This window comes from Neopsephotus bourkii, unplaced genomic scaffold, assembly GCF_033783945.1.
Source record: "Neopsephotus bourkii isolate Nb327-2 ecotype Australia unplaced genomic scaffold, CSIRO-AGI_Nbou_v1 NB_78, whole genome shotgun sequence".
In the NCBI taxonomy this organism is placed as follows: Eukaryota; Metazoa; Chordata; class Aves; order Psittaciformes; family Psittacidae; genus Neopsephotus; species Neopsephotus bourkii.
Window position 1 is genome coordinate 134,446 of NW_026900595.1, and position 15,041 is coordinate 149,486.

Genomic DNA, 15,041 nt, shown 5'->3' on the forward strand with positions numbered 1-15,041 from the left:
CAGAGTTCTAATACCCAAGATGTTGCAATATTTAAACTTACAATGTATGTTTTAAATATTCAATCCAAGTAGTGTTACAAGGCCACTGTCAAACTCTAAAACTTGGCTAATTCTTAACAATGGTCACAGTTCTTCACACTTAAGATATATCATTGACCTAGTAGTGTTTTTCTTACAACACAAAAATAATTCTGGGACCTTAAAAAACTACTTTCAGTGGGATCATAACAGCAGTTTACTCTCCATTTTGGGGTATGTTCATGTAAAGCATAATTCTGAGCTGGGAAATCATTCCTAGATTTTGGTCAAGGTAAAAAAAAAAAAAAACACAGGCAATTGCTGTTATCTACATATACTTAATGGACTTAAGCATGCCTTAATAGGGCATTTTGACATGTGAGGATCTTGTACCTGATACTGAGCACAAATTTAAAGGAATGATGAAGGGTATCTTCTCTTTTGAATTGGCATGCCTGCGAGCCTTCTCTTAGGAGCTCAAAAGGGTTTCAAGGCTATCAATATTGGTTAAAATAAACCAATGGCTGTATAACACAAAATGCTAGTTTAACATGCTCTCACTCTCCTAATGAACATTTCCAAAATTTTAGCAGCTGACAGGCTTTGGGACAGAAGAGGCCTCTCTCTCTGTGTTACTGCACAGGGCTTAGCACCAGTGCTCCTACAGCCTTCCTGATAGGACAGAGCAAGATTAGTACTGGTTTTATGCCACAGATGACTAATTTGAAGGAATTCAATTATTATTGGGTAACCTGGGACACCACAGCTTCACCTGGATAACTGGTGTAAGCTTCAGTGCTGTGTGTTTCTTTGGCTATTCTGACTTCAGCCACTTCAGATCTGCGATTGCCCACTGTGAACCCTTGGGTATCCTCAACAGTGCCTGGACTGCAGTGTGAATAGCAGCATGTATCAGCAGGCTAAAAAGGAAAACCACACTGTGGAATTTGTTCTGGGCCTCTTCAGTGAACAGCTGTTTTGCTTCCCAGGTTACGTTTTTGTGTTATCTTCCTATGGCCAAACAAGCCAAGACAAAAAGCTCTTGGCTTAATTTATGACAGAAGTCTACCTGCTGATTAAACACTCCCTCATGAAATACACTGACACTTTTGGGTTTCTCCAAAAAGACACAACGATATGAGTGGCAGCAGGTCTTTCAAGCACTGCATTGCTGCACCTGGTCTGCCTGCTTCACCTTGGAGACAGGCACTGCTAACAAAAGCTAGTCACAACCTATCAGTACAAATCCTGGTGAAGAATATACTCAAACAGTAAAGGCAGGAGTGCTGTGATCTGTGAAAGGAGAAAAGCAAGATATAAGATATTTTCTTTCATATTTTTTACAGAGATACTTTTTATTTTGCAATTGCTGTCTTCCAACAGAATTTGCAGCAGTTAAGAAAGCTTCAAATTCCACTCCCCATGCCTCAGATGGAGCCTAGTCTTTGGACTCCATCTCTGCTGGGCACAATGAGGGGTGGGGAGGAAGCTTCCCCATAAAGAGAAAGTCAAACAAAGTTTAAACTGCGCTAAAATTTGGGAAAAACTTATGCACTCTTTTTAGTAAAGTATATATGTCTGTGTACAAAAATAACATCAGACAGTGTCCTTTTAGAAAAGTTAAATATACTGTTAGAATAATTACACAAACTTTACCCATTTCAACAGCTTTTAAGTATCACACATTCAATTTTTATACGCAACTTACAATGTCACTTAGCATTTCTCACTGTATGTAACTTTTTTTTGGAACAGACTCAAATGCAATGCACTTTTAATATAAAACATATGCAGCAAACACTTTATAAGCAAACAGTAAACAGCTCAAGCTACATTCACTTTGTGGTAACAAGTGTATGAGCGGTTTAATCCAGCACCTGCAGTAGGGCAAGATAATGGTAAAGCCTCCTTCATTCCCCTACCACAGAGCATTAAAAAATAAGTTACAATCCAGTCACATAAAAATACTTTTACTTGCAAATAAGGCCTTTAAAGTTTATCACAGTCCAGTTTGCTCAAATTTACAGGAAAACATACTCTGTAAGTAATTTTATTTTTTAATGAGCTCATCAGAAAAAACCCAAACATATCAAGCAAGGGTTCAAGCCACTTTGTAGAGGCTCGTTTAACACATTAATGCATTAGCTTACAAATTCTCCAATTCCTAACTTGCACACCTATAACCAAACAGTTCTCTAGGCAACAGCAAGAGCACTCCTTCCTGCTCCTCCATTAAGGCACAGGCATTCCCTGCATCCCACTGGGAGGCAGGATAGCCTCAACAGTCCATCTGATGCTAGATCTGCATCAGAAGCTTTTGGGGTAAGCTGATGTATCTATATACCTTCCAACTTGGAAGTCTGGTCTGCAGCACGTCTGTATGTTAGTGGATTCTAAAGACACTGCCAGACAGCTACTCTGCAAAGATGCAGGGGTGCAGCACACACTAAGCAGGTGACAATGGCTGCAGGATGTCCTTCACCTCTTTCTGCCCAACGAGTCCCATGCATGTCCTGCTCCCACCAGCACACACCAGCTCTTGGCACAGGCTGTGTTACTCCAAAACCTGAGCAGGAGTTGAGTGGGTTATTACAAGTCTAGTGCTACATCAACAAGGTATCAGGTGTAAATGTGAAACCTCTTGTTTTGGCATAAGTGCACCTGTCAGAATCGTAACAAAAATAAATATATTTCAATCCCAATATGTGTGCAAACATGCCCTGAAATAGACAGAAAACCAGCAGCTTGTGCTGAAACAAGTTTTACAAAAGTAGGAATAAAGTAGGAGAACTTCTGCAGCTCATCTGTATCAATTTGCCAGCTTTTTACTAAGGCATATTACTTTTGCCTGTATCAATGCTTTCACAAGCCATTTGGTTTTTCAACAGCGAGCAGATCACACAAAACACACTAAGAAACACTACGAAGTGACTCTGGGATTTGTAATGTGAAGTGCTACGCTTGCAATGGACTTCATGGCACAAGTAGAAACCTTGTGACAGATCCCAGCTTGGGAAATGTAGTTGGAAGCTAACCGATACAGCCTTTCTGCCCCAAAGATGTTGAAGTGCCCAGGCAGTACCTTCTCCACGAGACCTCTGTCCACTAACTCCAAGAGGCGCTGGCAGCTTGCAACGTAGTCGCTGATTTTGCTGTAGGGAAGCCAGTCAATCATGGATCCATCATACACCACATCCCCACTGAACAAAATCTTCCGTTCTTTGTCGTGTAAGCAAATACTGCCTCTGGAATGACCAGGCATGTGCATGACAGTAAGCTGTCGGTCTCCAAGGCTGATCTCATCCCCTGCAAACAAATGTGTTACAGGAAAATGTATGTATGATAAACACCACAAAGAGTACGACCTATCCATACCCTTAGAGTTTAAACATACTATATATCCACAGTGGGAGCAGGACATTTATTTTCTTGGTGAGTGCCAAAGAAGAAACTGAAAAATAGGCTTGACAAAAGGGTATTTTCCAATTATGGTAATAATTAACACAAGCTTGGGATATATTAATTCAATCTATTCTCTAATAAACTAAACAATGTGGAAAGGAATGTGATAGACAAAACAGGAAATAAACAGTAAAACAGGTATCCTTTTAAAGTTTAAAAAGTAAGTATTTTACAATGTATTATCATTTTACTATCATTTAATTTGCCTAGAATTGCACTGCTGATACTTCTGAAAGGCAAAAGGATGGAACATGACTTGCAGGACTAGCCTCCGCAAACTTTCTTCATCTCATTCAATCACATACATAAAAACAGTACTTGCTTAACATGAAGTATTTTTCTTTCAGCTGAAATCTGGATGTCTTTTCACTGTTCTAGCCACAGAACCAGTACTTTCAGCCTAGGGATGAAGAACTGGCCAAGTAAGTCAGCTGCTGATTTTAAACTGTAATGCCAGCTTAATTATAAATGTGCAAACCCCACTAATTAAGAAGTGGCAAATACATAAGCTTTAGTACTGCATAGGGAAGGAAGACCAACATATAAGCAACCTTCTCAAAAGCAGCTGTCAAACTACATGAAAGAGTTCTAAAAGATAACATCCAGTACCATCATAAAACAGTGCTTAAGATAATCTGCACTTCAGTTGCCAAGGAGCCCAAGAAAGTTACCAGACCTCTGCTGCTACTAGATATCTGAGTTACTGATCTGCCTCACACCAGAGACAGGCATGCCAGAGATTTCCTTATGATTCACCAAGCCTAGAGGTACTTAACTCCTGGAAGTCATACCTTTTGTGACAGGATTTTTGGTGTTCAATTTAAAAGGAGTACTGAACATGCTACAACAGCTTTGAGAAGTCACTGGAGAGGTAACGTCTGACCATGCTGTATCCAACACAGTCACAGATCTCCACATTTGTACAAGCAGCTAGTTTCAAAATTATAAAAGGGAATTTTTAGACAAATTCTCTTTCAGAGAGATGTTGGGCATCCTTGGCAGGAGAAAGAAACAGACCTGACGTTGAGAAGATTATGCTGAAAATGCCTGTATTGGTGAAGGAAACCACAGTGAAGTTAATGGAGGAGGTGGGTTTCAAACTGCTCCTGGCACTGATAAAATCCAAAGAAGCAGAATATGGCATCCAAAAGTTAAAGATGTGCACAGAATTCAAGAAAAATTCTTACATTCTGAACCTGTCTGAAGGGACAGCTGAAGGAAGCTGTTGAGCCTTACAAGATGCAAGTGGCTAGGAAAACACTAAATGGTAAGGCACAATACAAATAAATGCAATTTTAGCTAGAATAGCTACAGTGAAAGATCTGGTAAGGTTAAGGTAATGCAAAACCTAAACAAGTGAGACAGGCAATGTAGAAAAAAAAAAAAAACCCAAAAAAACCAACAACAACAACAAAAAAAAAACCCTGTGGCTTTGGACTGTTAACAGAGTACTGTCACCTTCTGTATTTTCAGAACTGCTGGATATCCTTGCCTTACAGCCTTCCACATGCACTATGATACATCACTTCCACACAGCCTGTCTCAGTGAATGTTGTCTTAGAAACCTTGATGTTACTTTGACAGCTAGTTTGCTTCATCCTTTATAAGACTATCTTTTTAATAATTCCTCCCTTTTAAAAATAATACCACTTAAACTTCTGTTGACTGACCACTGTTAAATCTCATACCAGATCTCTGAAGCCTTTAGGAAGTTCAGTTCTGGTTTTCCAAGCATCTATGCAGGATGGCCTAACTTACCAAGAAGACAGAGAGACCCCTGCAAAAGGTGTCACCTGTCTGTCAGATAGTTACCCTATAACTCCTTCTTCACCATACTGTACTATTAGGTGGGGTGTTGCTAAAAGAACCTAGTCATTGTTTGCTGCAAGAGGCTAAATGGATTTCTATCTATAAAAGCCATTTCAGTAAAAGCTACATATATGTAAATTCTGTAAAACAAAACCCCTGTTCTCTGAAATACCTCTTTCAATAAATTGCTTTGCTCTTTACACTGTTACACCTTGACAGCTTATAAATAATAAGGGCCACCAGATGCTAGAGCTGATTGACATGGTGACATACTGTTAGAAGCCTAAGGTGAAAACTGCTCAGTTAGTCACTTAAATTACCCCTGAGTGATTCTCAGCCTAAGGAAAAATATAGCTGCATCACTGGGCAAACAGATCAGGCATGCACAGGGTATTTCACAGAATGGTTTGGGCTCGAAGGCACTTTAAACCTCACTCAGTTCCAACCCCCTGCCACAGGCAGGGACACCTTCCACTAGACCAGGTTGCTCCAAGCCCTTTCCAACCTGGCCTTGAGCACTGCCAGGGATGGGGCAGCCACAGTTTCTCTGGGCAACCTGTGCCAGGGCCTCACCACCCTCATAGAGAAGAACTTCTGCCTAACAGCGCATCTCAATCTCCTCTCTGTCAGGTTAAAGCCATTCCCCCTTGTCCTGTCCCTACAGGCCCTTGTCCAAAGTCCCTCTCCAGGTTTCCTGTAGCCCCTTTAGGCACTGCAGCTGCTCTGAGGTCTCCTCAGAGCCTTCTCCAGGCTTAACAGTGTCTTGTTTGTCAGTTCCCATCAATACTTTGAGAAGTGGTAAAAAATCATTTAAGAATATAACCCCCTCCGTGCAGGCTTTGTTGTTCCGTGTTGAGGAATTCTGATAGCTTTTAGATTCTGCAAAGAGGGTTGCAGAGCCTGACAGTACGCGAAGAAGAAAACATCAGTTTAAGCATCGCATCTGGTTGAAAGGTGTACCTGCCCATGGCAAGGGGTTAGAACTGGATGAGCTGTAAGGTCCCTTCCAACCCAAACCTCAATGCGAGTCTACGCGACACGAGGAAACGCATAAAGCAGAACGAGCGCAGCGGCAAGAGGGCTGCTGCTGTGCCACGCGACTCACAAACACTGCGCACCACTCCACTCTCGGATGACCGCGATCCCAGCGGTACCGCCGCTTACCCTCCTGCAGCAGGCGGCTGGGCTGGACGGGCGGGACGCGGAAGTGCCGAGCCCGCCAGCCGGGCCGCGGCGGCCGCGCCACTTCCCGGTCCGACAGCCAGGTGACGGCCTCGTAGTTATCTCCGTGCATCAGGGCCGCAGCTTCGGCGCTGTGCACCGCCACCTCCTCGAAGTGCTGCAGCCCGCCCGAATGGTCGAAGTGGACGTGCGTGGCCACGGCCAGCAGCGGTCGCGGTTCGGCCGCGTCCGCAGGGGCCAGCAGCCCGGCGGCGCGCAGGTAGTCGGGAAGGCTGCGTAGCCCCAGCCCTGCGTCGATCACCACGTCCCGCTGCGAGCCGCGCACCAGCCAGATGTTGGCCCGGTTTCCCGACTCGTAGAAGCGCTCTTGGATCCAGAAGATGCCGCCGCCCAGGTCCTTGTGCGCAAACCACTCCAGCGCCGACATGGTGCAGTCGGCAGCTCACCTCAGCGCGGTGGGGCGGGGTAGCGCCGGGCCCGGCCCACTGCGGCACGCGCGGGTGGAGAGCGGCGGAGGGGAAGTCGTGAGGGGGACCTGCGAGGGGACGGCGCAGGTGAAGCCGCCTCTTCTGTTGTGACAGGGCCGGGCGGAGGCGGGTGAGACCCGTCTGCGGCGGGGGAAGCAGAGACGTGAGGCGCGGTGGGGCGACAGCGCGGATGAGGGAGCGGGACGGGCGAGGGAGGAGCCGGCCGGGTGTATCCGCACACGACTGCGGCCGGTGATAAGTGCCTTCACCCGGTAAATAACGCCGCCTTTTAGCACTTTCATCAATCACTGGCACAGGTTACTCAGAGAAGCTGTGGCTACCCCATCCCTGGCAGTGCTCAAGGCCAGGTTGGACAGGGCTTGGAGCAACCTGGTCTAGTGGAAGGTGTCCCTGCCTGTGGCAAGGGATTGGAATTGGATGAGCTTTAAAGACCCTTCTAATGCAAACCAGTCTGGGATTCTATAATTTTAACTTCAGGGTCATTAGGTGAAAAGAAAAAAAGTAAAAGCAAACGTAAACCCCCCAAATCTCAGTATTTGTATTTCAGTCCTTTCTCCTATATATGCTCTTCCCTTCCACCAGCTGCACTTGTATCTGAAAATCAAGGATCCAAACACTATTGAGACTTTTGCTCTGAGAAAAACAAATGATAAGGAGAGCTCATCCCAGCACTAAGTCTCCTCATGCCGGCCACCATCCCACTGGCTGCTTTTCATTCCCCGCTGACTGCCTAAGCCACAGCATATGTAGTTTTGAACAAAACTTAAAAGCTTAAATCTGAAATTCTCCTCATTTGTAGAGTGACATGCACATTATCCACAGGCACAAAATGGGTCCGGGCATTCCAGTCAGCATCCCTTGTGGTATCCAGAATGCTAGTCATCGTGGTAACTTTGTCATGCTTGGTGACTTAGTTTTACAGCTCAGCGTTTCCTTCATTATTTCTTCAGTCATCCATCAGTGTCACTTCATAGTGTCATTAGACATAAACCTTCTAAGCTAGTATGCTTGAAAATGCCATGTTTTTCACTAAAAATGTGGAGTTGAAATACCTGCGCTTTGAAATTTGTTACTTCTCATCACACTAATGTGCTGTTTCAAGACAGTCTTACTGAGAATTCATTTTAGAGCAGCTTTTAAGAAATGGATCTACACATTCACCATAATAATGCAAACAGTGTGCCTCTCCTTGCTAGCTGGACATTTCCCTTACCTTTTTTATATTTCTGTTTTCTGTTGTTCACTCCCTTTTTTTTTCACATATATATAATGTAATTGCTTGTGTTTGGGGCTTTACTGTATCTCCTGTATTTCTCCTTTCTGTCAGGCTCACATCTTGCTTTTCATTCTCTCTTCAACTGAGTTTGCTATTTCTTTTTAATTTCCAGGTAATTAAATGCTCAGACTTTGCTTGTGCTTTGTTGTTTTTCTTAAAATGATTTATTTAGGTCTGTCTTTATTTTTAGACAGTCTTATGTACTGCTGAGTGATGTGGAAATATGTAATGTAATTTCCAAGCAGAACTTATTCATGTTGAAAATTGTAAGTAGGACAGTACTTGCATCAACCAGTTTCTCAATGGCATTTAATAAAGGCCATTGCTTCCATCTGGAAAACCTTAAAAGATCTTAAGTATGCATTTCTTTGCTTCTAATAGTAATTCTTGCCCAGATTTCTTGTTATTTTAGACAAGCATATGAGAAACTGTAGGTGTTGTGCCATTTCTTGTTTCCTGTTTGAACTTGTTATCTCACCTGCACACTAATGGTGAGAATAAATTTGATAATACATGTACAGCAGCAGTAAGCTTAGAACAGACTCATTCTTACCAATAGGGTACAAAATAGTAACCTTGCAATTAATGGTAAACAGCACATAGGCAAAATCTTGGAGCAGATTCTCCTGGCAGGCATGCTAAGGCACATGAAAAACAACAAGGTGCTTGGTGACAGCCAGCATGGCTTCACTAAGGGGAAATCCTGCCTGACCAATTTGGTGGCCTTCTATGATGAGCCTATGGAACTGATGGACAGGGGTAGAGCAGTTGATGTCCTCTTCCTGGACTTGTGTAAAGCATTCAACACTGTCCCACACGACATCCTTGTCTCTAAATTGGAGAGACATCAATTTGATAGGTGGACCACTCTGTGGATAAAGAACTGGCTGGATGGGTGCATGCAAAGAGTTGTGGTCAACGGCTCAATGTCCAGATCAGTAAGGAGTGGTGTCCCTCAGGGATTGGTGTTGGGACTGATCCTGTTCAACATCTTTGTCGGTGACATGGATAGTGGGACTGAGTGCACCCCCAACAATTTTGCCGATGACACCAAGCTGTGTGGTTCCGTTGACACACTGGAGGGAAGGAATGCCATCCAGAGGGACCCTGACATGCTTGTGAGGTTGGCTGATGCCAACCTTATGAAGTTTAACCATGCTAAGTGCAAGGTCCTACACCTGGGTCGGAGCAATCCCAGGCACAGCTACAGGTTGGTCAGAGATTCAGAGCAGCCCTGCAGAGAAGGACTTGGGGGTGTTGGTTGATAAGAAACTTAACATGAGCAGGCTTCAGTGTGCACTCACAGCCTAGAAAGCCAACCCTATCCTGGGCTGCATCAAAAGGAGTGTGACCAGTAGGTCAAAGGAGGGGATCCTGCCCTTCTACTCTGCTCTCATGAGACATCACTTGGAGTATTGTGTACAGTACTGGTGTCCTCAACATAAGAAGGCCATGGAGCTGTTGGAGCAAGTCCACAGGAGGGCCACAACGATGATCAGGGGGACTGGAGCACCTCCCATATGAAGACAGGCCAAGAAAGTTGGGGCTGTTCAGCCTGGAGAAGGCTGCAAGGAGACCTCATAGCAACCTTCCAGTATCTGAAGGGGGCCTGCAAAGATGCTGGAGAGAGACTCTTCACTAGGAACCGTAGTCATAGGACAAGGTGTAATGGGTTCAAACTTAAACAGGGAAAGTTCAGGTTAGATATAAGGAGGAAGTTCTTTACTGTGAGGGTGGAGAGGCACTGGAATGGGATGCCCAAGGAAGTTGTGAATGCTCCATCCCTGGCGATGTTCAATGCCAGGTTGGACAGAGTCTTGGGTGACATGGTCTAGTGTGAGATGTCCCTGCCCATGGCAGTGGAGTTGGAACTAGATGATCTTAAGGTCCTTTCCAGCCTTCACTGATCTATGGTTGTATGATTCTATGAAGCTCAAAGGAAGAGCAGGTGTCCAGTTGAATATTGGTGTCTTTGAGCATCTGCTTTCATCCAGATGCCTGCAGGAGGAACTCATCCCTTCATTTTTCAGGTGGGGGCAGCTTTGCATCTTTTTCCTTGCTGGATTCTCCCTTGCCTTTCACAAAGAGCATTGCTTAAGGCTGTGAAAAGGGCTTTTGCTGGCTGTAGTTTTTCTTGAGCAGACAGCTACAACCCGCCTGCATGTAAAGGGGGTGGGCGTTGAGCAGGGGCTTGGTTTGCTGGGTTTCTGGGGCAGGTAAGACATCCAGCACTCTCAAGACAGTGCCACTGTCCACTTGGTTTGTCTATTTCTTAACATCCATTTAAGGGTCCTGTGTCAGTATCCCCTCGAGAAAGATGGAGGCTGCCCTCCCCCTCCATAATGACCATCTCCCCACTGAGGTTCAGATTGGCTTCTGAACAGCTGAAATGCTGGGGGCTGTAGAGCTCTGCTTCTCCCTCTCTCTCTCCCAGGGATCTCTGCAGGGAATATGCACCATCTGAAGTTTGGAGACGAGAGGCAGCAGTACTTCTGTGTCATTGGCAAGGCCTTGGAGGATGTCTGTGAAGTGGGAAAGCTTGCAAAAGCAGGTGAAATTCTCCTCTCACCTTCCTGCTGGGAGCTATGTGAGAAGCACAGGCTCAGGACCAGCCATATTGCTGGCAAAACAGCTGTGAAGGTAGGTGGATGGAACAGCATCTAGAGCCATTCTGAGGACCTAGACCTGAAGGGGGGAGGTGTCAGAAGGCTGAAGAGCTGAATGTGGAGAGAGTTGTAGCAGTGAAAGTGGAGAGCAGCTGATGCTCTTGTCCTTCCATGTTAGGAGTAACTCTGGGCTGGGCTTGCTGGATTTGAGAGGTCAGGAGGCACTGAAAGAGTTTTGGCCCCACCAGTAGTGTCCTCTGTGGGTCACGCAGCTCTTGACAGCTGGGGGATGCTTGGAAGATGTCTGCGCAGCTCCCGTGTTTCTGAGGAAGCACTGCTGTCCTGTCCAGCCAGATAGACTTCTCCCCTTTTCTGGGCAGTGACAGTAGAGGGCAGGATCTGTCCCCTGGGACTCCTGGGACTCCTGGAGAATCCAGTGTTGGTGCTTTCTTTCTGTGTACCTTCAGGTTACAGGCATGAAGCAGATGTCTTGGTCGGAATGCCAAGATGTTTTAGACAAGCTTCCAGAGAAGGAGAAGTGCTTCTTCACGGAAAACGAATGTGAGTGCCAGATTCACCTTGGTTTGGTTTTGCTTGGAAACATGGGGCCTGGCTGCTGCAGGGCTCAGGGATGAACTACTGCTCCCCTCTTCCCCTCTCAGCATTCATGCTTTTGGCCCTCTTGTGCATCAGCTGGGGCAGTTGCTGCTGCTGCCGTCTCCTTCCAGGGGACAGCTTTGCCCTAAGCACCTGCAGGTGGCAACACAAGCAAACGCAGGAGTCTCTCCCCTGTTGCCAGTGCTAGCCCCAGCTTTTCAACAGCTCAGTCCCGTCCTCCCAGCAACCATGTGTGTTTCCTCTCCACAGGTGCTGTCAGGCCCACTCTTTTCTTGAACCCTGATACTGATGTGGGAGAAATACTTAGTTACATACCAAAAGGTGTTCTCAGGAAGGTGCGTCTGGGCCATTGCTGCTGGGGCTGCTTTTTTTGCAGGGCAGAAGTGGTGCATTCAGAGACGGAGTTTCCATGAGAGCAAGCAAAAGAAAGAAAATGCATCCCGAGATGACAATGTGGGCAAATTGGGCCAAGGGGCATGGGTGCTGCACCACTGTATGAGTTGTCCTCAGAGAGACGGGTGGTGGGGCAGACATTTGCATCTCTATCTTTTCCGTGGGTATGGCTCTTCATGTTCTGTGGACGTGATGGCAGTATAGAGGGGAGATTCCACTGAAGCCCCTACAGCGTCGCTGAGTGTCACCACTCATGTCCATAACTGTCCCAAGATGGGGTGTTACTGGAGCGCCCTTCTCACCTTTGTCATTTGTGTTCTGATTTGGTATCTGACTGCTGCAGGCTGGGCAGCCTGCTGACCATTTAATTCAAGAGGAGGATCTTCTCTTCCCTCGCTAGTACCTGCTATTGCGAGGACACCAGCTCTCCCTTTGTACCTGGTGTGGGCAGCCCCCAGGAGAGCAGGCTTGTGAACCTGTCATGCTCTTGTCTTCCAGCTTGAAGACAGAGTGCCGCGGGACTTCCTCTGTGAGCTACGGCCAGTCACCATCCTCTTCCTCCACCTGAATTTTGAAACAAAGGACATAGTATCTTTTCGCAGTGTCCTCAATGAAGTCAGCAGCCTGGTGCAGGAAATCATCTGTCCTCACAAGGGTGAAGTGAACAAAGTCTTCCTGTTTGACAAAGTGAGTGTAGGGTGGAATCATCTCCCCAAAACCCAAGAGGGTGGACACTGAGCAAGAGGAGAAGATTCTTTCCTAGGCATTGTGGCAAGATGTGCTGCATCTGTCCGTGGCAGGGCTGCACATTCCTCTGTGTGTTTGGACTCCCTGGAGTAAAGCTGCCCCATGAGAGCATTCATGCCTTGCAGAGTGCTTTTCAGATCTTCAAGTCGTGCTCCAAGATCATTGCAAAAACAGGGTGAGTGTCTGGTGGGGCTGAGGGAGTGCGTGCTGTCTGGGCCAGCGTAAAGCAGAGGAAGCGTGTTGCGTCTACCTTACCCACCCTTGCCCTCCCTTCCTTGGCAGGAAGGAAACAGTGCCCTGAGAGGTGGCAGGTAACCTCTGGGCTTATCCCTGGGCAGCCAGGCAGAGTGTCTCCAAGCACACCCTGCTAGTCACCATGCTGGAATGAGCCCCGGTGAAGGCGAGAGGCTCCTTGGTGCCAGAAGCATCACCTTCTGGGTGACTGGCCTGTGAACAGTCATGGGGCCTAGACACCTGATCTTACACTGCTGTCATCACAGGCAGTGACATTGTGGCACCTTCTTCCCTCCCTCTTTTCCCACTGGTCACAGGTCACAGCTCAGGGAATATGGTCTCAGAAGTGCCCAAAAGTTCCTGCCTGTGCTCTTGTGCTCCTTGTCCTTGTCGCCTGGGTCCTTTACAGCCCTGAGCTCTCTTTACCCTGAACCCCAGGCTGGCAGGGCAGGATGGCCAGTGGCCCAGGCTAGTGCTGAGGGGAGATGTGGGAAGAGATGAAGCTGGGTGGGCAGGACTGCACCTGGAGGGCTGCTGAAGCTGTTTTGTTTCCCTGTGTGCCAGGACAGTGTCTGTGTCTGTTACCAGTGGGATGGCGTTCTGTGGCGTCATTGGCCACCCTCTGAGGCACGACTACACAGGTACATGTGTGTGCAGTGTGGGAAACTGGAGTGAGCTGTTGGGAAGAGGAAGACAGGCTGGGAGAGTGCTTGGCCAACAGCCAGCCAGGAATGGCCCATGCAGCAGCAGTCCTGGGCTGGGGTGAGACACTGGGTTCCGCAGTTGGTTGTTCCCCTGGGATCTGCTTAACCCACTGTGAGGCTGCGGGTGTCAGAGGTGGGGCAGCCGTTGGTCTGGAAGGGCACTGTGGAGCTGGTGGCACAGGTACATGACTGTGTGCTCTTTCTTCATCTTTCTGGTAGTCATTGGCCAGAAGGTGAACTTGGCAGCCCGGATGATGGTGAGCTACTCTGGGCTGGTGACCTGTGATACCTCAACCTATGCCAGCTCTGGGCTGCCCTCTTGCTACTTCAAGGAGCTGCCGGAGAGAAAGATAAAAGGCTTCAAACATCCTGTCACTGTCTATCAATATGTGGGGATCACCAGCAAGAGGTGAGTGTCCTCTGAGAAGTCTGGGTGAGGGGATGGTGGCATCAAAGGTCCAGCTTGGCCAGCATAGAGGAGTTCTGCAGAGAGAGCAGAAGCCGCTCTCCGTTCACAGCCTTAAGCAATGCTCTTTGTGAAAGGCAAGGGAGAATCCAGCAAGGAAAAAGATGCAAAGCTGCCCCCACCTGAAAAATGAAGGGATGAGTTCCTCCTGCAGGCATCTGGATGAAAGCAGATGCTCAAAGACACCAATATTCAACTGGACACCTGCTCTTCCTTTGAGCTTCATAGAATCATACAACCATAGATCAGTGAAGGCTGGAAAGGACCTTAAGATCATCTAGTTCCTCACTTTCATTCCTGAAAGTCCACTTGAATCGCACCTCTCCGGAGCTTGCTCTCAGCTGCCAAGCAGCAGAGTGAGTGAAGCACGAACGTCTGAGCTCTGCTCCCACAGCTAAAGAGCCAGGAGGGAAAGCTGGTTCTGGGCATACCAAGCACATAGCATTGCAGCGTTAGCACATACATTGCAATCTGTCCTCGATATCATACCTAAAACCCCATTTGAATCCAACCACTCCGGCAGTCACTCTGGTCTGTCAGGCAGCACAGTGTGGGCAGCACAAACGTTTGCCCTCTGTTCCCACAGCCAAAGAGCCAGGAGTTAAATCTGCTGCTGGGAATCTTCACCACACAGTGAGCTTTTCAACGGTGTCACCATCATTGCAGTTGCTCCTCACTTTCATAACTAAAAGTCCACTTGAACTTACACTGCAGTCTGTCTTCGATTTCACATCCATAAAGCCCTTTTAATCTAACCACTCTGGTTGTCACTCTGTTGTGCGAGGAACACATTGAGTGCAGCACCAACGTTTTGCCTTGTCGAGGTTTAACCCCAACCAGACAGCTTGTTAAAACAAAGGAAATAAGAAGGGATAGAATAGAACACCTCATGACCAGGCAACCGATAACTCGCCCCCCAGCCTGACCAAGCACCAACCGATACCTTTTCCAACCCTGCCATCCCTCTGCCCTTCTGGCTCCCAGTTACCTGCTGGGCATGACGTGCTGCATTATAGAATACATCTTTTTTAGTTTGGT

At 47.0% G+C, this 15,041-nt stretch overlaps 2 protein-coding genes across 3 annotated transcripts; one reads left to right on the forward strand and one right to left on the reverse strand.

The window, feature by feature from the left end:
* Positions 1-1,205: 1,205 nt before the first annotated feature.
* Positions 1,206-6,931, reverse strand: MBLAC2 (metallo-beta-lactamase domain containing 2). 2 transcript variants are annotated; one of them, XM_061354797.1, is made up of 3 exons: positions 6,454-6,931; positions 3,101-3,324; positions 1,206-1,311 (listed from the first exon to the last, which is right to left on the reverse strand). In XM_061354797.1, the coding sequence occupies exons 1-3, from the start codon at positions 6,896-6,898 to the stop codon at positions 1,255-1,257; spliced, it is 726 nt and encodes a 241-aa protein (XP_061210781.1). In that variant the 5' UTR covers positions 6,899-6,931; the 3' UTR covers positions 1,206-1,254. The 2 variants fall into 2 exon arrangements, with proteins under 2 accessions (XP_061210781.1, XP_061210771.1); XM_061354787.1 differs by lacking the exon at positions 1,206-1,311 and having other exon boundaries at positions 1,779-3,324.
* LOC133212945 (adenylate cyclase type 10-like) lies at positions 6,897-13,946 on the forward strand (the record flags this gene model as incomplete). Its single annotated transcript, XM_061354817.1, has 9 exons — positions 6,897-7,025; positions 7,759-7,846; positions 10,670-10,875; positions 11,309-11,402; positions 11,709-11,794; positions 12,351-12,539; positions 12,653-12,774; positions 13,398-13,474; positions 13,757-13,946. Coding segments are annotated over exons 1-9 (1,181 nt in total), but the record flags the coding sequence as incomplete, so codon positions are not given.
* Between the last annotated feature and the right edge of the window lie 1,095 nt (positions 13,947-15,041).

What these genes read in the sequence shown, in the direction of transcription:
- MBLAC2 (XM_061354787.1), bottom strand. Translation starts at nt 6,898, where the DNA reads ATGTCGGCGCTGGAGTGGTTTGCGCACAAGGACCTGGGCGGCGGCATC. An exon ending in CAGCCGCCTGCTGCAGGAGG is followed by an intron (nt 3,325 to 6,453) that starts GTAAGCGGCGGT and finishes ATTTGTTTGCAG; the next exon opens with GGGATGAGATCAGCCTTGGA.